The following is a 26,326-nucleotide window of genomic DNA, read 5'->3' on the forward strand; positions in this document are numbered from 1 at the left end:
TTTGTACATATTTGTTACTCTTATTTATTTTACTTGTGCACATTTATTCTATATATTTTATTCTGTTAATATGTTTTGTTCTCCGTCTCCCCCTTCTAGACTGTGAGCCCGCTGTTGGGTAGGGACCGGCTCTATATGTTGCCAAATTGTACTTCCCAAGTGCCTAGTACAGTGCTCTGCACACAGTAAGCGCTCAATAAATACGATTGAATGAATGAATGAATGAATTATTTGGGGGCACAGTGATGTCATCATTTATGTCACTATGCATGTTTGCTGACCTCCAAGGTAGCCCTGGGGGATAGGTTCCTTGTCGTTATTCTGAGCACCACCAACTTGACTTCCCCCGAGCATACTTGGACTTGCGTGATGAAATCCACAATGGCAGGGTCCCCAGAATTTGGGGGCACAGGTGCATGTTCCTGAAGCCAAAGTCTGTGACAGTCAAATTCCGTGGGTGTACAGTCACCCACGCTCTTGGTGAGTGATCTCAGCCGCAGTGTTTCTGTTCTTTTGAACCTAAAAAGAATTCCATAAATTCCATAATTACGATTAGTTGTCTTCTTTTAAAGGCTCGAGTATGGTTTTGGTACTCTACCGACTTCAGACAAATGCATAATTGACAGTATTTTACAGCAGCTCTAGAAAGATCCTGCAGTTCCCCCGACAAAGCAATAGTACCACCGTGGAATTCCATTACTTTTCTTCTAAAGAGCTCAGTGGGCTTTCACATTTATTTTTGTCATTTGTCCTTATAACACATACCTCTGAGGTACACAAGGGAAGCTGCTAATACTCCCCAGTTGACAGATGGAAAAAACGGAACCGGGAAAAGTGAAGTCACGCGGGCCCCAGCAGAGTCTGCTTTGCAACTTCCAGGGAAGCAGTGTGGTCTAATGGGTAGACCTGGGAGTCAGAAGGACCTGGGTTCTAATCCCGGCTGTGCCACTTAATAATAATAATAATAATGTTGGTATTTGTTAAGCGCTTACTATGTGCAAAGCACTGTTCTAAGCGCTGGGGTAGATACAAGGTAATCAGGTTATCCCACGAGGGGCTCACAGGCTTCATCCCCATTTTACAGATGAGGGAACTGAGGCCCAGAATAGTGAAGTGACTTGCCCAAAGTCACACAGCTGACAAGTGGCAGAGCCGGGATTTGAACCCACGGTCTCTGACTCCAAACCCAGGGCTCTTTCCACTGAGCCATGCTGCTTCTCCAAGGTCTGTATGACCTTGGACATGTCACTGCACTTCTCTGGGTGTCAGTTACCTCATCTGTAAAATGGGAATTAAGCCTGTGAGCCCCGCGTGGAACAACCTGATTACCTTGTATCTGCCCCGGCACTTAGAACAGTGCTTGACACATAGTGAGTGCTTAACAGATACCATCGTGATTATTAGTCCTTTCTCCATCAGGTTTCCCTGGCTCTCTCCAGGCACTTTTGTTTGAGGTCGTTGTCTAGGAACTCCAGGGTGTCATCCATGACCGTGTGAGTGCATTTAATAAAAGCAGCATGGCTTAGTGGGTAGAGTCTGGGAGTCAGAAGATAATAGATTCTAATCCCGGCTCCACCACTTGTCTGCTGTGTGACTTTGGGCAAGTCACTTCACTTCTCTGGGCCTCAGTTCCCTCATCTGTAAAATGGGGATGAAGACTGTGAGCCCCCTGTGGGACAACCTGATCACCTTGTAACCTCCCCAGCACTTAGAACAGTGCTGTGCACATAGTAAGTGCTTAATAAATGTCATTATTATTTTCTGTGTCTCAGCTACCTCATCTGTAAAATGGGGAGTAAGACTGTGAGCCCAATGTGGGACAGGGACTGTGTCCCGTCTTATTTGCTTGTATTTTCCTTACCCTCCCTCCCCCACCTCCAACCCAAGCACTTAGTACAGTGCCTGGCGTATAGTTAAACACTTTACAAGTGCCGCAGTTATTTTCAAAAAGCACCTTTTTCATTTTTTTTATTTTTTCGGTTTGCTTACATGACAGAGTGTTCCCGAAGTGGACCCAGCGGCAAACATGCACCGATCCCAATCTCAGCAGAGGATGAGCACCGGGCCCTATTCCGCCCCTTCTCCTACATCCTACACAGCTCCTCAAGCCCCATCTTTGAACGTGACCGGACCCATCACCGCCAATTCGGAACAGGTACTTTGGCATCTCCGTCAGCCCGGCCCCTGAGCGGATCGATTCAGTTTCCTCTCCGGAAGCGTGTTTCCTTCTCCTCCTCTGAGCTGTCCCAGTTGTAGACTGCTCTTCTAAAATTGGAGGGGAGAGGGTCGAGATGAGGTGTTCAGATCATCTGTGGATTTAAATTCCCCCATGTTGCATCATCTCCCGATACTGTGGATAATCGATACTTTGCTGCACCGGGTTAGCTGTACCAAAGTCATCTAGGTTCACGCTGAACTTCTCTCGCTGTCGACTGAGCATGGCTTAGTGGTTAGAGCACGGGCCTGAGAGTCAATCAGTCAATCAATCAATCGCATTTATTGAGCGCTTACTGTGTGCAGAGCACTGTACTAAGCGCTTGGGAAGTACAAGTTGGCAACATATAGAGACAGTCCCTCCCCAACAGTGGGCTCACAGTCTAAAAGGGGGAGACAGAGAACAAACCAAACATACTAACAAAATAAAATAGAATAGATATGTACAAGTAAAATAAATAAATAAATAGAGTAATAAATATGTACAAACATATATACATTTATACAGGTGCTGTGGGGAAGGGAAGGAGGTCAGATGGGGGGATGGAGAGGAAGGAAGGGGCTCAGTCTGGGAAGGAGTTCTGACTCCTTCAGGTCATGTGTTCTAATTCCGGCTCCACCACTTATCTGTTGTGTTACCTTGGGCAAGTCACTTCACTTTTCTGGGCCTCAGTTACCTCATCTGTAAAATGGGGATTGAGACTGTGAGTTCCAAGTGGGACAGGGACTGTGTCCAACCTGATTTGCTTGTATCCACCCCTGCGCTCAGTTTAGTGCCTGGCACAGAGTAAGCACTTAACAAATACTGCAATTATTATTATTATGGCTTTCAGCCTTTGTATTTAGCTGGCTGGCTATGAGAGGAAACTGAAAGCTCTTGAAATTTATCAACCACTCATGGAGAGCCGGGTCAGATGCCATTTTCAAACTTTGCAGGCTCTGGCAACTATCTGGAACGGCATAGGTTACTGTCCAAGTTATCCAGGCGATCTAGTAGAAAGACACTGCAGAAGCCCCCCAAATCCATTCCACAAGGCAAAGGGGGGGACGGTAACAGACAAGGTTCCACCCAGCAAGTTACAGACGAAGTGTTTTTGAAGGACAAGGGATTTAGAACCTGAATCTGATGTGCCTTGAATGGTCGATGAAGAACCTCTGAGATGGGAGGAGAGCGGGCTCCTTTTCCTGGTGTGCCTCCAGGCGTGGCCCAGATCTGCCGCACACTGACATTGTTAAATCAGTTGCCCTTCTGGGGTTATCCTGTTTCGGGAAGCAGCTTGTCCTGGTGGAAAGAGCAAGGACCTGGGATCTAATCCTGCTCCACCATTATGTGGCCTTGGAAAAGTCACTTAACTTCTCTCATCAGTAAAATAGCGATTAACTCCTACTCCCTCCCTATTTAAACTGTAAACTCCATATGGGACAGGGACTCTGTCCAACTTAATTGCAGTATTTGCTAGGTGCCAAGCACTTCACTAAGCACTGGAGTGGATACAGGTAAATCGGGTTGGACACAGTTCCTGTCCCATGCGGGACTCACTTGATATCCCCCACAAGACTTGGACACAGAAAAAGTGCTTAACACGAGCCATAATTATTATTCTCTAAGTGGCTCATGGCAGGCCAGGGACCTTAACTTTCCTTCTCTGTCAGTAAAACCTTTTGAATGGGGAGTTGCTGTTCCTGAGAGAAGAGAGAGTAGGAGTGGCATTTCTTGGTACTGTACTAAGTGCTTAAGGAAACTCTTACTTGGGTCATTAGTCTGGGGGTAGAGCTTAGCCTTTTTATTTACTGTTTTACCAGTGTCTCTTTCAGAGGTGGGAGTAATTTGCAGAGAGCCAGGCTCGAGAGAGGAGAGGAGGGGATTCTGTGGGGGCCCCATGTCTTGTTATTTTTTTTAAATGGTATTTTAAAATGTTCTATCTGTCAAGCGCTGGAATAGACTTAAGTTAATTAGGCCAGATACAGTTTCTGTCCCACATAGGACTTCAGTCAAAGTTGGAAAGAGAACAGGTACTGCACCTCTGTTTTGCAGTTGAGAAAACTGAGGCACGGAGAAGTTAAGGTCACATAGCAAGCAAATGATGGAGTCAGAATTAGAACCCAGGTCGTCTGGCTTCCAGGCCCATTGCCTATTGGCTCCTTTTTGATTCCCGGCCCATCTCTTGCACCCACGCCTACCAGATAAATGCCTCAGTTCCCCAGAATGGGGACCGGCTCCCTGGCTTGTAAAGTTTCCTCTCCCTCCTTTGGCCCCTAGCCTACTGGTTTGCAGAGCATATCGCTTTGGATGCTTTGCATAATAGATTACTGAATCTTCCTTCATGTCTTCCTCCCTCGTGTCTCCACCTTGGACTCCAAACAGATCGCCAGACTGCGGAGTGAATTGGATGTCGTCCGTGGAAACACCAAAGTCATGTCCGAAATGCTAACAGAAATGGTTCCCGGACAAGAAGATTCGTCCGACCTTGAGTTGCTGCAGGTAAGGGAGCCTTACGTCAACTCTCTCCCGGTTTGGGACTGGGCGTTTTGCTAGATTGTAGCCTTCCAAAGGGTCCTCTGAAAGGAGATCAAATGTTTTCCTGGAACTCCCTCCCGCTTCATATCTGATAGACCATAATTCTCCCCACCTTCAAATCCTTATTAAAATCACATCTCCTCCGAGAGGCCTTCCCTGACTAAGCCCTCATTTCGCCTACTCCCTCTTCCTTCTGCATCACCCTTGCATTTGGATTCACACTCCCTGCCTCAACCTCACAGACTTACGAGTGTATGAATTCATACATGTACATAGTCATATATATATATGTGTTCATAATTTATTTTAATGCCTGTCTCCCCCCTCTAGACAATAAGCTCTTGTGGGTAGGTAACCTGTTTACCAACTCTTTTATATTGTACTCTCCCTAGTGCTTCAGTCCAGAGAATCGTTGCTCTGTTGTGGAGATATGAGAAGAGGCTGTGGGTTGAGCTGAAGTAGATTTAATTTATCCATCCAGGCTCATGTTTTCTTGCTTTAATCAAAGAAAGGGAGTATTCATTGTCAATCAGTCAGTAGTATTTATCGAGCGGCTACTGAGTGAGTAGCACTCTACAAAGCGCTTGAGAGAGTTTGAAAGAGTTATAGACCTGGTCTTTGCCTTCGGGAATCTTACAGTTTAACAGGGGAGATACATTATAATAATTTACGGATATGTGGAAGGAGGAAAATGGGATGTGCGTGTGAGTTGAGGAAGCAGCATTCCCTAGTGGACAGAGCCCGGCCCCGGGAGTCAGAGGACGTGGGTTCTAATCCCAACTCTACCACTTAGCCGCTTTGTAACCTTGGGCAAGTTACTTCACTTCTCTGCACCTCAGTGACGTCGTTTGTAAAACGGGAATTAAGACCATGAGCCCCATGTGGGACATGGACTGTATCCAAGCTGATTGTATTGGATTGTGGGGTGGTACAGTGCCTGGCACATGGTAAGTGCTTAACAGATATCATAAAAAAAGTTAACACTTAAGTAGTAGGATAACTAAGCTTTGTACCCAAGTGCTACAGGTGGCTGAGAGTACAGAAGTAATCAGATGGTGTGGAAGTGGCAGTGTGGAGCGAGAACCTGGGGAAAGTAGAGATTACTTGAGGGAGGGCACATGGTTTCAGGAGAGCTTTGAAGGTGGAGAGAGCTGTTGTGGTCTGACTGATTTGAAGGGCGAGGGATTTCCAGGCCGGAGGGTGGGGAAGGACGTGGATAAAAGGTTGGTGGAGGGCAAGAAAAGAAAGGGGGCATGGTGGTTAGGGGTTAGCCTGAGAGGAGTGAAGAGTTTGAGCTGGCGTGCAGTGGGAGAAGAGAGTGCCTAGGGAGGAAGGGGAGAGCTGAGATAGAGCGCCTTAAAGACAGTGGTGAGGTTGGCTCCAGACCGGGAATGGGGCATCCAAAAGATGCTAAATAGGTAGATGGGGGTGAAATGGGTGGCAATCCTTCCTGCAGCTCATGAAATTCCAGGTTCGGAGATGAACCGGGACTGGAGCTCCAAGCTTCAAAGTAGCTGCCAAACTCTTGTCCCATTCCCTGTAGTTTCCCTTTCAGGCATCAGGATCCAGACATGTTTGGCTGCAGGTCAAAGAGTCTGATTCTTCCCTGCCCATCTACAGTTTAGCTGCTGCCCTCAGTTCCCCCCTTCAGATAACTTGTCCACCAATTCTGTTATACCGTGCTCTCCCAAGCACTTAGTACAGCGCTCTGCACACAGTAAGCGCTCAATAAATACCATTGACTGATCGATTCAGTAAATAGAAACTTGGTTTAAGTTGCTGGCTGTTACTCCCAGGTAGCAGGAAGGGGGTTTTCGAGGCTTTCTGTGATCCCTTGGAATTAAAGGTCAAGTTCAAAGGATCTTCTCTCAACAGGTTGTCCCACTGTAGATACAACCCATCTAGGGTGGGAACAAACAAAGCCAAAGCAGCTTCCGGGAAACGACCTGTGCCCTGGAAACATTTGAGTTCAAACAAACAAGAACCCAAGCTCCCAGGCCAATCCATATGTACAGTATGTTCTTGTGATGGTATTTTTTAAGCACTCACTATATGTCAGGCACTGTACTAAGCTCTGGGGTGGCTACAAGCAAACCAAGTTGGCCACAGTCTCTGTCCCATGTGGGACTCACAGTCTCAATCCCCATTTTACCGATGAGGCACAGAGAAATGAAGCGACTTGCCCAAGGTCACACAGCAGATAAGTGGTGGAGTCGGGATTAGAACCCATGGCCTTTTGACTCCCAGGCTCGTTTGCTGAATCCACTGTGCTATTTTCCCAAGATGCTGCCCTTTTCAGAGTTCCAACTCCTGGTCTGTAGAAAAGCAGTCAATCAATCAATCAATCGTATTTATTGAGCGCTTACTGTGTGCAGAGCACTGTACTAAGCGCTTGGGAAGTACAAGTTGGCAACATATAGAGACGGTCCCTACCCAACAGTGAGCTCACAGTCTAGAAGGGGAAGCTTAAAAGCAGAGTGGCCTTGCAGATAGAGCATGGGCCTGGGGGGGTCAGGAGGTCGTGGGTTCTAATCGCGGATCTGCCACTTGTCTGCTGCGTGACCTTGGCCAAGTCACATAATATCTCTGGACCACAGTTACCTCATCTGCAAATGGGAATTCAGAGTGGGAGCCCCGTGTGGGGCGGGGACTGTGTCCAACCTGATTAATTTCAGTCATATTTATTGAGCTCTTACTGTGTGCAGAAAACTGTACTGAGCGATTGAGAGAGTATAATATAACAATAAGCAGACACACTCCCTGCCCACAACGAACTTGTATCTACCCCAGCACTTAGAACTGTGCTTGGCACATATTAAGCGCTTAACAAGTACCATAATTATTAGTTATTATTAGCTCCTTGACTGTCACTGTATAAATTAAGCAGAGAACGGTCTACTCCGGGTGGTCTTTCTGGAGCCTGGGCACTTGTTATGCCCGCGGGAAAAAAATACAGCTCTTCTATGTGTCTGGATGGGGTCGTCATCCTTCAGTCATGTTTGACACTCTCCCTTCCTTCTCTTCTATGTGGAAACATAAACAAATAGTCTAGGCCTCCGTGGTATTCCAGTTCATTGGCTGCAGTCAGTTTTTCAGATGGGGAATCTTCTTGGTTGAACTAAAAATCACCAGTAGTATTTTCTGAAGAGATATTTGGAGTTATTTGATTTAGCTTTGTGAAACTGCGTTCTCTCCATCCTCAAGAGAGGAGCTTTTCTCTCTTTTTCTCTCTTTTCCTTCTCTCCTATGTGGAAACATAAACAAATAGTCTAGGCCTCCGTGGGAACCCAATCTGACCTGATCAGAGGAATTTCAGACCTTGCCAATGCTAAAATGTTACAATCTGACTGAAACTCCTCTCCCAAGTTGCTAGAGAAGCTTAAGGGCATGGGACAGAATTTCTCCCGAGCTTGAAAATGTTGGTCCGGACAATAAAAGTAAACAAATTTGCTGTCCACCAAAATGCGCCTTGCCAATAAAAGGCACCCTGACTTGGGAGTGAATTTCTGGAGGAGAAGGAGCAGGAGGATATTCCTTCATTCATTCATTCAATCGTATTTATTGAGCGCTTACTGTGTGCAGAGCACTGTACTAAACGCTTGGGAAGTCCAAGTTGGCAACATTTATTGACGGTCCCTACCCAACAGCGGGCTCACAGTCTAGAAGGGGAGGACAGACGACCAAACAAATTAACAAAAGAAAATAAATAGAATAGTATATAGGTAATATACGATTACGAGTCCCCCTTCTAGACTGTGAGCCCACTGTTGGGCAGGGACTGTCTCTAGATGTTGCCAACTTGGACTTCCTAAGCGCTTGGCACACAGTAAGCGCTCAATAAATACAATTGATTGATTGATTGATTGATTGAATGAGTGAATCCCGCACTGTGTGAATCAGCTCCCTCCCTCCCACTTCTCACTCCCTTCTCCCAGGATATGGGAGAGACTGGGAGAGGAAGGGAGATGCAGCACGGGTACTTGTTAACTGTGAAAGGGGGAAAAGCATCATAGTAGGCTGACTGGATCCTGATCAGGATGCTGGCTTTGCCCAGGCCAGGCAGGCATAAAATGCAAAATAATACTGCACCTTGAAAAGGAGGCTTTTTGTTCTTTAGGTTTTTTGTTTGTTGGGAGGGCAGGGATGGTTTATGGTATTTAAGCTGGCCATTGTACTAAGTGTGGATTAGATACAAGGTAATAAGGTCGGACACAGTCCATATCCCACATGGGCTCACAGTCTTAATACCCATTGTACAAATGAGGTAACAGGCACAGAGAAATGAAGTGACTTGCCCAAGGTCAGTCAGCAGACACGTGGTAGAGGGGAGATTAGAATCCAGTTCCTCTAACTCCCAAGCCCATGCTTTTTCCCCTGGTCCCATTCTGCTACTTGTTGATGATGATAGCATTTATTAAGCACTTACTATGTGCAAAGCACTGTTCTAAGCGCTGGGGAGGTTACAAGGTGATCAGGTTGTCCCTCATGGGGCTTACAGTCCTAATCCCCATTTTACAGATGAGGTAACTGAGGCGCAGAGAAGTTAAGTGACTTGCCCAAAGTCACACAGCTTTTCTGCTGTGGGTGTCCTGAGGAAAGCCAGAAATCTCACAGTGAAAGATTTAAGTAGCTAGTCCTGGGCATTTATTCTTTTTACATCTTATGTCTTAAAACCTGTTTTTATTCAATCCAGTGATAACACTTTTGGGGATTTTCATCATCGCCCGGCTCTGAGTTCATTCAGAAAGTTGCGGAGGATGCTGGTATCATTGGCTACAGTCAGTTTTTCAGATGGGGAATCTTCTTGGTTGAACTAAAAATCACCAGTAGCATTTTCTGAAGAGATATTTGGGGTTATTTGATTTAGCCTTGTGGCACTGTATTCTCTCCATCCTCAAGAGAGGAGCTTTTCTCTCTTTTTGCTTCGCTTTAACTCAAGTTGGTCTCCAGGAATAGTGCTTAGCTCCCTTTTAAAACTTGGAGGAGGATCAGAGGAAGGCCAGAGACTGTGAAAAGCTTGGAATACGGCATCGACGGAGAACAGCACTTAGAAGTTGGGATTATTTAGTGTAGAGAAGAAAAGTCCAGACTTCAGTTAGTAATGATGGAAATAAATGAAGATTTATGTAGTTGGGCAGGCGTTCACCATCTCTGCTGAGGGAAGAACAAGAGGAGATGGGCTTGAGCCTACAGCATTGAGGATTTTAGATTAAACACTCTGAACTCTAGATTAAACGTTGAAATGGTTGACTGAAGGATGCTGTGTCGTCTCCTTTTAAAGTAGTACTTATAAAGTAGAATCAATTCCCTGGGGAAATCAGGTGCTGCCAGGCCTGAAGGGGCAGGTCAGCACTAGATAAGCAGTGTGGTCTTGTGGCTCTGCCACTTGTCTGCTGTGTGACCTTGGGCCAGTCACTTCACTTCTCTGTGCCTCAGTTACTTCATCTGTAAACTGGGGATTAAGACAGTGGGTCCCACATGAAGACATGGACTGTGTCCAACCTGATTACTTTGTATCCACCCCAGCACATACTACAGTGCCTGGAACATAGTAAGCCCTTAAAAAATGCCATTTAGGGAAAAAAAAAAAAGAGCTCAGGCCTGAGTGTCAGTCAGTCATATTTATTGAGTGCTTACTTTGTGCAGAGTGCTGTACTAAGCACTTGGGAGACACATAAACAACAATAAACAGACACATCCCCTGCCGACAAGGAGCTGACAGTTTAGCCGGGGAGACAGACATTAATATAAATAAATAAATTATAGGAGTCAGGGGACCTCTGTTCTAATCTCGGCTCTGCCATTTCTTTGTTCCTCAGTTTCCTCATCTGTAAAATGGGGAATTAATACCTGTTCTCTCTCCCCCTTAGAGTGTGGGACAAGATCTGTACCTGATCTGGTTATCTTGTAGCCTAGTTTTTAATGCAGTGCTTGGCACATAATAAATGCTTAGCTAATACTACTATTATTATTATTATTGTCATTAATATTATATGACCTCTCACGTTCCTTTCTAACCTAATGATTCTGATATTGGGTGAATTACATCTGAGCAGTTTGAGTCATGTGTTAGCATTGCTGCACAACCCATGTGTAATCCGATAACCTTGTGACTCTTGGGATTTTTTTTTTCTTTTGGTTCTTTTTTAGGGTATTCGTTATGCGCTTATTATGTGTCAGGCATTCCACTAAGTGCTAGGGTAGATACAAGTTAATCAGATTGGACACAGGCCCTGTCCCACTTGGGGTTCCCAGTCAATCCCCATTTTACAGAAGCACGGAGATATAAAGTGACTTGCCCAAGGTCACACAGCAGACAAGTGGTGGGGTGAGGATTAGAACCCAGGTCCTTCTGATTCCCAGGCCCATGCTCTATCCACTAGACCATGCTGCTTCTAACAGGATTTTAACAGTGAAGACAGAGGAAGCTGCTGCCCTGGCTCATATAGCACAAAGGAACACGAGGTTAAAAACAATCGAGTGTTTTTGGAGGGGTTTTTGAGTCGTTTTTTCAAAGAATAATTGTAGAATTCATTTTACGGTAAAGTAGGATTCTTTTGTTTTCAAGTCCTGTAATTTAAAATGTAAGTTGGGCAGAAAAAGCAGCCGCAAAAATCTACTGTATTTTTTGCTGTAACTATGTAATGTAAACCTAATAACTTTGTCATGGTTTTTCAGTTTTGCATATTGAGAAACTTTTACTTTTTTTACTTTACTTTTATGCTGCTGATCTTTTTTTACTGACCTTGTAAGATTTGTTTTATTGAAGTAATTATTATGGGCTTTTTTATGATATTTTTAAGCGCTTTACTATGTGCCAGGCACTGTTTTAACTGCTGGGGTAGATACAAGCTAATCAGGTGGGACACAGTCCCGGTCCCATATGGAGCGCACAGTCGTAATCCCCATTTTACAGATGACAGATAACTGAGGCCCAGTGAAGTGACTTTCCCAAGATCACATGGTAGACAAGCGGTGGAGCTGGTATTAGAACCCAGTTGGTGATGGTGACTTGCCCCATCATGAATTATTCAAGATTTTTTGTGGGTTTTCCAGTTGCTTCAACTCTGCCGTAGGAATTCATTCATTCATTCATTCAATCGTATTTATTGAGCACTTACTGTGTGCAGAGCACTGTACTAAGCGCTTGGGAAGTCCAAGTTGGCAACATCTAGAGACGGTCCATCCTTTTGGAGGGAAAATGTTTTCCAGGACCGGCCTAAGGGAGAATAATAATAGTAATAATAATTTTTTTGGTATTTGTTAAGCGCTTACTATGTGCCAAGCACTGTTCTAACCGCTGGGGTAGATACACGATAATCAGGTTGTCCCACGTGGGGCTCACAGTCTTAATCTCCGTTTTACAGATGAGGTAATTGAGGCCCAGAGAAGTTAAGTGGCTTGCCCAAGGTGACACAGCAGACGAGTGGCGGAGCCGGGATTAGAACCCGTGACCTCTGACTCCCAAGCCCGCCGAGCCACGGCGCTTCTCCGAGAATGCATCATCTGTCCCGAGCAAAGGAGAAAGCTTTGTGTTAAACAGCCAGGACAATTACTGTTTGTTCTCGCATGAGGTGCAGCTGTTAGAAATGACTAGTCGGAGTTAAATCAGCTCCAAATCCCAGTATGGGATGATTATGGATCATTTATTGAGGGTTTACTATGTGCAGAGCACTATACTGAACTCACTCAATCAATCGTATTTATTGATTAAATTGATTAACTCCTGGAAGAGTACAGTACAACAGAGTTGGCAGACACGTTCCCTGCCCGCACGAGCTTACAGTCCGGAGTAGGAGGCAAACATTAATATAAATAAATAATCTACAGATACTTATGTAAGTGTTGTGGGGTGACTAGCAAATGCCCAAAAGGCACAAATTCAAGTGCTTAGATGAAAACAGAAGGGTCATGCTTCGGCTGTTACCTACTTTGCTGCTGAATGAGGGAAGCAGTGAAGGAGATCTATCGATCAGTGGTATTTATTGAGCGCTTACTATGTGAAGAACACTATACTGAGCACTTGGGAAAGTACCATCAACAGAATTAGCGGACACGTTCCCTGCCTATAATGAGCTTCCAAGTCTAGTGGTGGATAGAAAATTCTCCCGGAGTCCAAAAGTATTCTCAGTGATTGAGGGGTGGGCACTTTGAAAGGAGCATTAATGTAGAACACAGCGTAATAATAACAATAATCATGGCATTTGTTAAGCGCTTACTATTTTCTAGACACTGTACTAAGCATTGGGGTGGGTGCAAACAAATCCGGTTGGACACAGTCCCTGTCTCACGTGGAACTGTACATATTTATTACTCTATTTATTTTACTTGTACATATCTATTCTATTTATTTTATTTTGTTAGTATGTTTGGTTGTGTTCTCTGTCTCCCCCTTTTAGACTGTGAGCCCACTGTTGGGTAGGGACTGTCTCTATATGTTGCCAACTTGTACTTCCCAAGCGCTTAGTACAGTGCTCTGCACACAGTAAGCGCTCAATAAATACGATTGTTGATGATGATGATGAACTCACAGTCTCTATCCCCATTTTACAGATGAAGTCACTGAGGCATAGAGAAGTGACTTGCCCAAAATCACACAGCAGCCAAGTGGCAGAGTCGGGATTAGAACCCATGACCCTCTGATTCCCAGGCCCATCCACTAGGCCAAGATGCTTCATGTGGTGTCTATCTAGCGGATCACTTTTCATTCAGCCATTCATTCAATCATATTTATTGAGCACTTACTGTGTGCAGAGCACTGGACTAAGCGCTTGGGAAGTACAAGTCGGCAACATCTAGAGACGGTCCCTACCCAACAGCGGGCTCACAGTCTAGAAGGGGGAGGCAGACAACAAAACGTATTAACAAAATAAAATAAATAGAATAAATATGTACAAATTAAATAGAGTGATAAATACGTACAAACATATATACAGGCTCACAGTCTAGAAGGGGGAGACAGACGACAAAACATATTAACAAAATAAAATAAATAGAATAAATATGTACAAATTAAATAGAGTAATAAATGGGTACAAACATATATACAGGCTCACAGTCTAGAAGGGGGAGACAGACAACAAAACATATTAACAAAATAAAATAAATAGAATAAATATGTACAAATTAGAGTAATAAATACGTACAAACATATATGCATATATACAGGTGCTGTGGGGAGGACCTGTACTTATGTACGGGACGAACAGTCCATATCCAGTGGATTAATGAGCTGTTTGAGGGGGCACTAAAGCAGGTTCTGAAAAAAACCAGTAGTCATATGAACGTACAGCGGATGCCGTGTGTCTTGTTTGAATTGTATTCCGAGGATCGTTTAATTCTCACACAGCGTTTACGGCTTTTAATGTGGACCGGCAGACTGTGAATGTGCGCTGAGATCAGCGTAAAAACATGAGCATCAAGCTGTGTCTTCCCCCCGCCCCCGCAATCCACAAGACAGGAGCATTATTTCCTGTAGCTACCCCTGTGCTTAGAATGGGGCTTGATGCGTAGTAATGAGTCAGTCAGTGGTATTTAATAATAATAATAATAATAATAATAATAATAATGGCATTTATTAAGCGCTTACTATGTGCGGAGCACTGTTCTAAGCGCTGGGGAGGTTACAAGGTGATCAGGTTGTCCCACGGGGGGCTCACAGTCATCATCATCAATTGTATTTATTGAGCGCTTACTGTGTGCAGAGCACTGTACTAAGCGCTTGGGAAGCCCAAGTTGACAACATATAGAGACGGTCCCTACCCAACAGTGGGCTCACAGTCTAAAAGGGGGAGACAGAGAACAAAACCAAACATACTAACAACTAACTAACTTCATCCCCATTGTACAGATGAAGGAACTGAGGCCCAGAGAAGTGAAGTGACTTGCCCAGGGTCACACAGCTGACAATTGGCCGGGCCGGGATGCGAATCCATGACCTCTGACGCCAAAGCCCGGGCTCTTTCCACTGAGCCACGCTGCTTCTCTGTGCTTGCTGTGTGCAGAGCATTGTACTAACCACTTGGGAGAGCACAATATAACAGAGTTGGTAGACTCTGCCCCCAAGGAGATAACAGTTCAGAGGGGGTGAAGAGCCCGGGCTTTGGAGTCAGAGGTCATGGGTTCAAATCCCGGCTCCACCAACTGTCAGCTATGTGACTTTGGGCAAGTCACTTAACTTCTCTGGGCCTCAGTGACCTCATCTGTAAAATGGGGATTAAGACTGTGAGCCCCCCATGGGGGCAGCCTGATCACCTTGTATGCTCCCCAGCGCCTAGAACAGTGCTTTGCACATAGTAAGTGCTTAATACATGCCATCATTATTAATATAAATGAATAGATTATGGGTACAAACCATAAGCACTGTGGGGCTGAGGGTGGAGTGATTAGGGGCGCAAATCCAAGTGCAAGGGCGATGCGAAAGTGCTTAGTACAGTGCTCCGCACACAGTAAGCGCTCAATAAATACGACTGAATGAGTGGAGGAAATGAGGCCCCAGCTGAGGAGGTGATTTGAATAAGGCTCTGAAGGTGGGGAGAGTGATGGTCTGTCTAATAATAATAATAATAACGATGGTATTTGTTAAGTGCTATGTGCAAAGCACTGTTCTAAGTGCTGTTACAATAATAATAATAATAATGATGGCATTTATTAAGCGCTTACTATGTGCAAAACCCTGTTCTAAGCACTGGGATGAAGTGGGAGGGAGTCCCAGGCCAGAGACAAGTTGTGGGTGAGGGGTTGGTGGCAAAATAAACTGAGCCCCCTCCTTCCTCTCCCCCTCCTCCCCGCCTTACCTCCTTCCCCTCCCCACAGCACCTGTAAATATGTATATATGTTTGTATGTATTTATTATTCTTTTTATTTATTTATTTATTTATTTGTACATGTTTATTCAATTGATTTTATTTTAATATGTTTTGTTTTGTCGGCTGTCTCCCCCTTCTAGACTGTGAGCCCACTGTTGGGTAGGGACCGTCTCTAGATGTTGCCAGCTTGTACTTCCCAAGCGCTTAGTACAGTGCTCTGCTTTATTGAGCACTGCACTGCTCAATAAATACGATTGAATGAATGAATGAATGAAAACAAATGAAATTGGGGCACAGTGAATAGGTTGGCGTTAGCAAATGCTATCAATGTTATTATCAATAATAATAATAATGGCATTAGTTAGACGCTTACTATGTGCGGAGCACTGTTCTAAGCACTGAGGGGGGATACAGAGAGATCAGGTTGTCCCACGTGGGGCTCTCAGTCTTCATCCCCATTTTACAGATGAGGTCACTGTGGCCCAGAGAAGTTAAGTGACTTGCCCAGAGACACACAGCTGGCAAGCGGCTGAGGCGGGATTTGAACCCATGACCTCTGACTCCTAAGCCCGGGCTCTTTCCACTGCGCCACGCTGCTTCTCTCTTCTCAGTATTGTCATTGTTATCATCGTGTCAACAACATATGCTAGCACGGTTCCAAAGGTTCATACAGGTTAATCTGGTTGGACACAGTCCCTGTCCCACTCGGCCCTCGGAATCTAAGAAGAAGGGGGAAGAAGTGTTTAATCCCCATTTCACAGGTGAGGAAACTGAGTCACAGAGAAGTGAGGGCTCACTCAGCAAGCATTTGGCAGAGCTGGGATTAGAACCGAGTTCCTCCGACTCCCAGGCTCTTGGTCTTTCCACTTAGCCACGCCGCTTCTCTTATTATGATTTCCCCAAGTGGCACAGATTTGAGCTTCTCTATGGAACTCTTTATGGGGTGCAGTTGCACGTGGTAATAATAATAATAATAATAATAATAATAATAATAATAATAATAATAATAGTATTTGTTAAGCACTTACTATGTGCAAAGCACCATTCTAAGCGCTGGAGGGGGGATACAAGGTCATCAGATTGTCCCACGTAGGGCTCACTGTCTTAATGCCCATTTTACAGATGAGGGAACTGAGGCCCAGAGAATAATAATAATAATAATAATAATAATGATGGCATTTATTAAGCACTTACTATGTGCAAAGCACTGTGCTAAGCGCTGGGGAGGTTACAAGGCGATCAGGTTGTCCCACGGGGGGCTCACAGTCTTCATCCCCATTTGACAGATGAGGAAACTGAGGCCCAGAGAATAATAATAATAACAATGATGATGGCATTTATTAAGCGCTTACTATGTGCAAAGCACTGTTCTAAGCGCTGGGGAGGTTCCAAGGTGATCAGGTTGTCCCACGGGGGGCTCACAGTCTTCATCCCCATTTGACAGATAAGGTAACTGAGGCACAGAGAAGTTAAGTGACTTGCCCAGAGTCACACAGCTGACAATTGGTGAAGTGATGCGCCCAAAGTCACACAGCTGACAATTGGTGGAGGCAGGATTTGAACCCATGACCTCTGACTCCAAAGCCTGGGCTCTTTCCTCTGAGCTATGCTGCTTTTTTTTTTAATGGCATTTATTAGGCACTTACTATGTGCAAAGCAGTGTTCTAAGCACTGGGGAGGTTACAAGGTGATCAGGTTGTCCCATGGGGGGCTCACAGTCTTTGTCCCCACTTTCCAGATGAGGGAACTGAGGCCCAGAGAAATGAAGTGACTTGCCCAAAGTCACCCAGCTGACAATTGGCGGAGCTGGGATTTGAACCCATGTCCTCTGACTCCAAAGCCTGGGCTCTTTCCTCTGAGCTGTGCTGCTTTTTTTTTTTAATGGCATTTATTAAGCACTTACTGTGTGCAAAGCACTGTTCTAAGCGCTGGGGAGGTTACAAGGGGATCAGGTTGTCCCACGGGGGGGCTCACAGTCTTCATCCCCATTTTCCAGAGAAGGGAACTGAGGCCCAGAGAAGTGAAGTGACTTGCCCAAAGTCACCCAGCTGACAATTGGTGAGGGCGGGATTTGAACCCAGAACCTCTGACTCCAAAGCCTGGGCTCTTTCCACTGAGCCACGCTGCTTCTGAGTATTAAGCACTTACTCTGTGCCAAGCACTGTTCTAAGTGCTGGGGAGGTTACAAGGTGATCAGGTTGTCCCATGGGGGGCTCACGGTCTTCACCCCCATTTTCCAGAGGAGGGAACTGAGGCCCAGAGAAGTGAAGTGACTTGCCCAAAGTCACACAGCTGACAATTGGCGGAGGCGGGATTTGAACCCAGGACCTCGGACTCCAGAGCCCGGGCTCTTTCCACTGAGCCACGCTGCTTCTCAGTATTAAGCACTTACTAGGTGCCAAGCACTGTTCTAAACGCTGGGGAGGTGACAAGGTGATCAGGTTGTCCCACGGGGGGCTCGCAGTCTTCACCCCCATTTTCCAGAGGAGGGAACTGAGGCCCAGAGAAGTGAAGTGACTTGCCCAAAGTCACCCAGCTGACAATTGGCGGAGGCGGGATTTGAACCCAGGACCTCGGACTCCAAAGCCCGGGCTCTTTCCCCTGAGCCACGCTGCTTCTCATTAGAGCTTCAGGAGGTGGCGCTCCCTGAACGTTTTCCGAGAGAATTTAGAGACTTGAAGGGCTTTGGATTTTTTTTCTCAGCCCAAGACCGTGGTTATTGAAGATCCGGGGCAACAGGGTGGATTGTCTTTCCAATCCACGCAGCGTATTTTCCCTAAATTGGAGAAATTCCCCCATCTCAAATTCTAAGCTGGGAGTAGGAGCGCTTAGTACTAAGCGCTTAGTACAGTGCTCTGCACACAGTAAGCACTCAATAAATACAGTTGAATGAATGAGTCTCTGAAGTTCCTAAGCACCTGCTTTGTTCAGTCCTTCTTCCCAAAATATAGGCTCCGCTGGATAATAATAATAATAATAATAATAATATTTATTAAGCACTTACTATGTGTAAAGCACTGTTCTAAGCACTGGGGAGGTTACAATAATAATAATGGTATTTACTAAGCGCTTACTATGTGCAAAGCACTGTTCTAAGTGCTGGGGAGGTTACAATAATAATGATAATAATAATGGTATTTACTAAGCGCTTACTATGTGCAAAGCACTGTTGTAAGCGCTGGGGAGGTTACAATAATAATAACAATGGCTTTTATTAAGCACTTACTATGTGCAAAGCACTGTTCTAAGCACTGGGGAGGTTACAATAATAATAGTAATAATAATAATGGCATTTATTAAGCTCTTACTATGTGCAAAGCACTGTTCTAAGCACTGGGGAGGTTACAATAATAATAATAATGGCATTTATTAAGCACTTACTATGTGCAAAGCACTGTTTAAGCACTGGGGTGGTTACAATAATAATAATAATGGCATTTATTAAGCGCTTACTATGTGCAAAGTACTGTTCTAAGCACTGGGGTGGTTACAATAATAATAATAATAATAATGGCATTTATTAAGCGCTTACTATGTGCAAAGCACTGTTCTAAGCGCTAGGGAGGTTACAACAATAATAATAATAATGGCATTTATTAAGCACTTACTATATGCAAAGCACTGTTCTAAGTGCTGGGGAAGCTACAATAATAACAATAATAATAATGGCATTTATTAAGCACTTACTATGTGCAAAGCACTGTTCTAAGCACTGGGGAGGTTACAATAATAATAATAATAATAATGTCATTTATTAAGCGCTTACTATATGCAAAACACTGTTCGAAGCACTGGGGAGGTTACAATAATAATAATAATGGCATTTATTAAGCACTTACTATATGCAAAGCACTGTTCTAAGTAAGCGCTTAATACAGTGCTCTGCACACAGTAAGCACTCAATAAATACGATTGAATGATTGGGGAAGTTACAATAATAATAATAATATTAATAATGGCATTTATTAAGCACTTACTATGTGCAAAGCACTGTTCTAAGCACTGGGGAGGGTACAATAATAATAATAATAATGGCATTTATTAAGCACTTACTATATGCAAAGCACTGTTCTAAGCACTGGGGAAGTTATAATAATAATAATAATAGTGGCATTTATTAAGCGCTTACTATGTGCAAAGCACTGTTCTAAGTGCTGGGGAGGTTACAATAATAATAATAATAATGGCATTTAGCGCTTACTATGCGCAAAGCACTGTTCTAAGCGCTGGGGAGGTTACAAGGTGATCAGGTTGTCCCACGTGGGGCTCACAGTCTTAGTCCCCATTTTACAGATGACGTAACTGAGGCCTAGAGAAGTGAAGTGACTTGCCCAGAGTCACACAGCTGACAGTTGGCAGAGCCGGGATTTGAACCCACGACCTCTGACTCCAAAGCCCGGGCTCTTGCCAGTGAGCCACGCTGCTTCATGGGAAGTACAAGTTGGCAACATATAGAGACGGTCCCTACCCAACAGTGGGCTCACAGTCTAGAAGAAAGGAAAGGAACGTGTCTGCTAATTTTGTTGGATTCTCTGAAGCGTTTAGTACAGTGCTCTGCACGTAGTGAGTGCTCAATAAAAATACCATTGATTCAGTGATAATGGGGGTGAATAAACGGGGACAGAATCTGCAGGTGAGGTAATAATAATAATAATAATGATGGCATATATTAAGCGCTTACTGTGTGCAAAGCACTGTTCCAAGCACTGGATACTAATAATAATGATGTTGGTATTTGTTCAGCGCTTACTATGTGCCAGGCACTGTTCTAAGCGCTTAGTACAGTGCTCTGCACACAGTAAGCGCTCAGTAAATACGATTGATTGATCAGCGCTTACTATGTGCCAGGCACTGTTCTAAGCGCTAGGGTAGATACAAGGTAATCAGGTTGTCCCACATGGGGTTCACAGTCTTCATCCCCGTTTTACAGATGAGGTCACTGAGGCACAGAGAAGTTAAGTGACTTGCCCAGGGTCACACAGCTGGCAAGTGGCGGAGCCGGGATTTGAACCCATGACCTCTGAGTCCCAAGCCCGGGCTCTTTCCACTGAGCCAGACACTTGGGTGATGAGATGACTAGAAGGAAGATTAGTACAGTGCTCTGCACACAGTAAGCGCTCAATAAATATGATTGAATGAATGAATCACATTCATTCATTCATTCAATCGCATTTATTGAGCTCTTACTGTGTGCTGAGCACTGTACTAAGAGCTTGGGAAGTACAAGTCAGCAACATCCCACGGGGGGCTCACAGTCTTAATCCCCATTTTACAGATGAGGGAACTGAGGCACAGAGAAGTTAAGTGACTTGCCCAAAGTCACACAGCTGACAATTTGCAGAGCCGGGATTTGAACCCATGACCTCTGACTCCAGGAGCACTTCCCAGACTGAGCCCCCTCCTTCCTCTCCCCCTGGTCCCCCTCTCCATCCCCCCCTCTTATTCTTCCCTTCCCCACAGCACCTGTATATATGTTTGTACATATTTATGACTCTATTTATTTATTTTACTTGTACATATCTGTTCTATCTATTTTATTTTGTTAATATGTTTGGTTTTGTTCTCTGTCTCCCCCTTCTAGACTGTGAACCCACAGTTGGGTAGGGACTGTCTCTACATGTTGCCAACTTGTACTTCCCAAGCACTTAGTACAGTGCTCTGCACACAGTAAGCACTCAATAAATACGACTGATTGATTGATTGATATAGAGACTTGTAACCTCCCCAGCACTTAGAACAGTGCTTTGCGTATAGTAAGCGCTTAATAAATGCCATCATTATTATTATTATTACCGGCCAAATATTTGGAAGCCTTCTGATCTCCCAGGAACTATAGTGGGCCCCAGAAAGCGACAGGCAGGGCCGACACGGTTTGGAAATGTTTTTTATCCGTGATCCTTGTATCATTTAGGAACTGAACCGGACCTGTAGAGCAATGCAGCAGCGAATTGTGGAACTCATCTCCCGGGTGTCCAACGAGGAAGTCACTGAAGAGCTGCTGCACGTGAACGACGACTTAAATAACGTCTTCCTCAGATACGAGAGGTGGGGATAAATTTTCGAAGAGGGTGGGGACAGAATACCACGGGACGTTCATGCAGAGGAAGGGGAGAAGGATTGCCGACGCTCGGCAGAAATGGGAATTTGTCACCGGGCAGCGGGCAAAATGTGTGTTAATTCATCTGGGAAGTGAACAGCACGAAATTGGGATGCCGAATTGGTGTTTTCCCTTTAGTGGACTATTAGGCTTCTGCCTCACTTCCCCCTCCGCCAAGAGGATTTGGTTGTTGGGATTTCTTGGAGCTTTTTGCTCTGATCTTTCCCCTTTTAGACTGTGAGCCCACTGTTGGGTAGGGACTGTCTCTATATGTTGCCAATTTGTACTTCCCAAGCGCTTAGTACAGTGCTCTGCACATAGTAAGCGCTCAGTAAATACGATTGATGATGATGATGATCTGTTCTCTCTCTCTCCCTTCGGGCAGAGTCATTTGAGAGGCTTGAAACAGCAATCTTGTCTTGCCGGTTTTTTTTTTTTTTTTAATTATTTCTCTTTCAAACACTGATTTGTTTAGAGTGGTGGTTTTCAAATTTTTTCATCCCTTGACGGCCCTGATCCACACCCACTTACGTTCCCTCACATCATGCCCCGCCGACCCAAAAGTTAGACCAGAAATCCTTGGGCCCCCACAGGAAGGATAACAGCGTGGCTCAGTGGAAAGAGCCCGGGCTTTGGAGGCAGAGGTCATCGGTTCAAATCCCGGCTCCACCACTTGTCAGCTGGGTGGCTTTGGGCAAGTCGCTTCACTTCTCTGGGCCTCAGTTCCCTCATCTGTAAAATGGGGATTAAGACTGTGAGCCCCCCGTGGGACAACCTGATCACCTTGTAAACTCCCCAGTGCTTAGAACAGTGCTTTGCACATAGTAAGCGCTTAATAAATGCCATCATTATTATTATTATAACAGACAGCATTTCATATCGTTTAGACTGTGAGCCCACTTTTAGACTGTGAGCCCACTGTTGGGTAGGGACTGTCTCTGTGTGTTGCCAATTTGTACTTCCGAAGCGCTTAGTACAGTGCTCTGCACATAGTAAGCGCTCAATAAATACGATTGATGATGATGATATCGTGGTGATCAATGTGAACGGTCCTGGTATTTACCACAAGATCTCTATTCAACCCATCTCTGTAGATTTATAAATTCATACCCTCTGGGACCGCGAGTCAGGAGACCTGGGGAAGAGCCCCAGTTCTGTCTCCATTCTACTGTGTTACCTTGGGCAAGCCGCTTCACCTCTAAGGACCTCAGTTTCCTCATCTGCAATATGGGGTGGACGGAGATTGTGATTTTCATGTGGGACATGGATTGCATCTGATTCCATAATCTTGTATCTAACCCAGCACAAAGGATGTAATAGGCACTTAATAAGTCCCATCCTCATTCTTATTATTATTGCTTAAATAACACATTGAATTTGTAGATTGCTTTTTTTTTAAAGATTTTCCCAAAGCACTCCTACGTTACTTATCTCATTCTGTCCTTCCAATATCCCTATCATGTCAATTCATTCATTCATTCAATTGTATTTATTGAGTGCTTACTGTGTGCAGAGCACTGTACTAAGCGCTTGGGAAGTACAAGTTGGCAACATATAGAGACAGTCCCTACCCAACAGTGGGCTCACAGTCTAGAAGGGGGGAGACAGACAACAAAACAAAACATGTGGACAGGTGTCAAGTTATCAGAGTAAATAGAAGTAAAGTTAGATGCACATCATTAACAAAATAAATAGAATAGTAAATATGGACAAGTAAAATAAATAGAATAATAAATCTGTATAAACATATATACAGTTCCTGTGGGGAGGGGAAGGAGGTAGGGTGGGGGGATGGGGAGGAGGAGAGGAAAAAGGGGGCTCAGAAATGGAGATACATTCCCTGACCATAAGGAGCTTACAGTCTAGAAAGGGAGCCAGACAATAAAATAAATTACCTGATATATATATATATATAAAGTGCTGAGGTGACAGGGACCCTTTCCTCACAATCCTTAAATAACTGGGGAAGCAGGATAGACAGTCATACCACTGATTTAAATAGCGTCCATCGACATCAAGTAATTAAGAGTGGAATTGAGGGAGAGGATCGGGTTGTGGGTTGGAAGATGAGTGGAGGTAATCGGAGAAAATGCGCTGGAGAAGGTGGCCCTGAGGTGTAATTGGAAGAGGGGAGGGAAAGTGGCATGGCAGCTTGGAGACGAACAGTGGTTCAGGCAGAGAGGACAGCTTGGGCCGTGGCTCGGAGGTGCGCCAGGGAGGGCTTTATGGGAGATGCTACAATAAACAAAGCCAGCTGTTTGTGTCTTTGGCAGCAGAGCGGACCTTAAAGGCTGAGGGAGGTGAACAGGGGGAGGGCACACGAAGGATGCCAGTGCAGCTCATTCAAAACTCCCGTGCCAAAATGGGCATATAAGAAGATGAGAGCTACCAGTGGTCCATCAGGCTCCGGGTTCTGCATCTGTCAGTGGCAGTAGGATGCATGGAATACCAGGATGACTGTTGCCCTCCCTGAAATCTCCCTTGTGTGTGTGTGTGGTTTTTTTTTAATCATTTGTTTGGGGGTTTTTTTGGTTGTGGCATTTGTTAAGCCCCTAGTATAGGAGGCAGGCACTATACTAAGCACTGGATAATAATAATAATGATGTTGGTATTTGTTCAGCGCTTACTATGTGCCAGGCACTATACTAAGAACTGGCGTGGATATAAGGTACACATAAGGATAAGGATAAGGATATATAAGGATATAAGGGACACAGTCCCTGTCCCACATGGGCCTCACTGTTTTAATCTCCATTTTACAGATGAGGTAAATGAGGCCCAGAAAAGTTGTGTCTTGCCCATGGTCACACAGCAGTCAAGTGGCAGAGCCAGGATTAGAACCGGGTCCGTGCTGTATCCACTAGACCACCCTGCTTTTTTGTCATGGTCCTCCCAGCATCCCTATCTTTTCCTCTTTGCATCTCTTTCTCTCTAGTAATCCTTTCAAGACTTCTTGGTTTTTAATTTAATAATAATAATCGTGGCACTTGTTAAGTGCTAACCATGTGCCAGGCATCGTATTAAGCATTGGGGTGAGTGCAAGCAGCAGATCAGGTTGGACACATCCCTGTCCCGCATTGGACTCACAGTCTTAATCCCCTTTTTATAGATGAGGTAACTGACTCCCAGAGAAGTTAAGCAACCTGCCCAAGGTCACACAAAAGATAAGTGACGGAGCCGGAATTAGAACCCACGTCCTCCTCACTCCCAAGCTTGTGCTCTGTTCACTAGGCCAAACTATTTCTCGAATTTCTGATTGTTTGTGTTGGTTTGGGCTGAAGGGCCTTGCAAAACTTATTTGATCCACATTTAAAGCACTTACCTAGAAAGAGTAAAAACCCTCCAGTTCATAATTAACGATGCACTGGCAGCTCCTGCTGCCTTTTTTACAAGCTCACTGACTCCAGTGTCTGGTTTCTGTTTAACTGGAGGATTGAAAGAATAATCTAGCAATTGGAGCCCGGTGGACACTCAACCTGTATCTTTGCAGGGCATCTCAGCAGTTCCAAGTGGGTTACAGAGAAATATTTGTCACCTAAAAGCATCCTCCCAGTGTTCTAGGAGTTGGTTTCTGGAGTGGTGGGCACTCGCCCCATTTTACAGATGAGGAAACTGAGTCACTAAGTGATTTGCTGTCTTTGCTAGCTCTCTTCCTCCCTTCAAGGCCCTACTGAGAGCTCACCTCCTCCAGGAGGCCTTCCCAGACTGAGCCCCCTCCTTCCTCTCCCCCTCGTCCCCCTCTCCATCCCTCCATCTTACCTCCTTCCCTTCCCCACAGCACCTGTATATATGTTTCTACATATTTATTACTCTATTTATTTATTTATTTATTTATTTATTTTACTTGTACATATCTATTCTATTTATTTTATTTTGTTAATATGTTTGGTTTTGTTCTCTGTCTCCCCCTTCTAGACTGTGAGCCCACTGTTGGGTAGGGACTGTCTCTATATGTTGCCAACTTGTACTTCCCAAGCGCTTAGTACAGTGCTCTGCACACAGTAAGTGCTCAATAAATACGATTGATAGATTGATTTGTCACTTGGCAAGTCACTTCACTTCTCTGTGCCTCAGTTCCCTCATCTGTAAAATGGGGATGAAGACTGTGAGTCCCCCGGGGGACAGCCTGATCACCTTGTATCCCCCCAGAGCTTAGAACAGTGCTTTGCACATAGTAAGCGCTTAACAAATACCATTGTTATTATTATTATTATTATTTGTGAGGTCCTAGAACCACAGGAGTTAGCATTCCAGTTCCTTGTTTGTGGCTTGTTTGATGGTAGGTGCCCAAGATCCTTTTTACCTTCAGGATAGCAAGTGATTCCTGGGCAACTCATTAATAAATGTTGTGCTTGGCCCTTTTCCTCTCCTTTCATAACAGACACGGCAGCCCGGACTCCAAGCCTGCTCAGCCCTGAGCAAAGTGACCCAGTTCCAGTCAACATATTAAAATTCAGCAGTTCTGGGAAAGTTGAAGGCCAGTCTCCATTAAGGAACCCATTCCCGATTTTATTTGGTTTGATGGCTGTATTATTATTCTTCCATGAAAGCTTTGCTGACAAGTCTTTGTATTCCCGAATATGTTTATTTTCTCTCAGAAAGAGCACGAGAGAATTCCAGAGAGAGAAAGAGCTCAGGATGTGACCTTCTTCTTATACAAAGATCGGGTTTAAAAGCCATCTCATGTCT

The 26,326-nt window shown here is 44.7% G+C and overlaps 1 protein-coding gene across 4 annotated transcripts in view; it reads left to right on the plus strand.

The window, feature by feature from the left end:
• Window positions 1–26,326, plus strand: part of TOM1L2 (target of myb1 like 2 membrane trafficking protein) — a 138,254-nt gene that overhangs the window by 82,916 nt on the left and 29,012 nt on the right. For all 4 annotated transcript variants that reach the window (XM_038763440.1, XM_038763441.1, XM_038763443.1 and 1 more), the window contains exons 6-8: window positions 1,997–2,155; window positions 4,580–4,696; window positions 21,452–21,585. In XM_038763440.1, coding sequence (XP_038619368.1) covers window positions 1,997–2,155; window positions 4,580–4,696; window positions 21,452–21,585 — 410 coding nt within the window. The remainder of the gene's footprint in view (window positions 1–1,996; window positions 2,156–4,579; window positions 4,697–21,451; window positions 21,586–26,326) is intronic.

This window comes from Tachyglossus aculeatus, chromosome 21 (assembly GCF_015852505.1).
Source record: "Tachyglossus aculeatus isolate mTacAcu1 chromosome 21, mTacAcu1.pri, whole genome shotgun sequence".
NCBI lineage: Eukaryota > Metazoa > Chordata > Mammalia > Monotremata > Tachyglossidae > Tachyglossus > Tachyglossus aculeatus.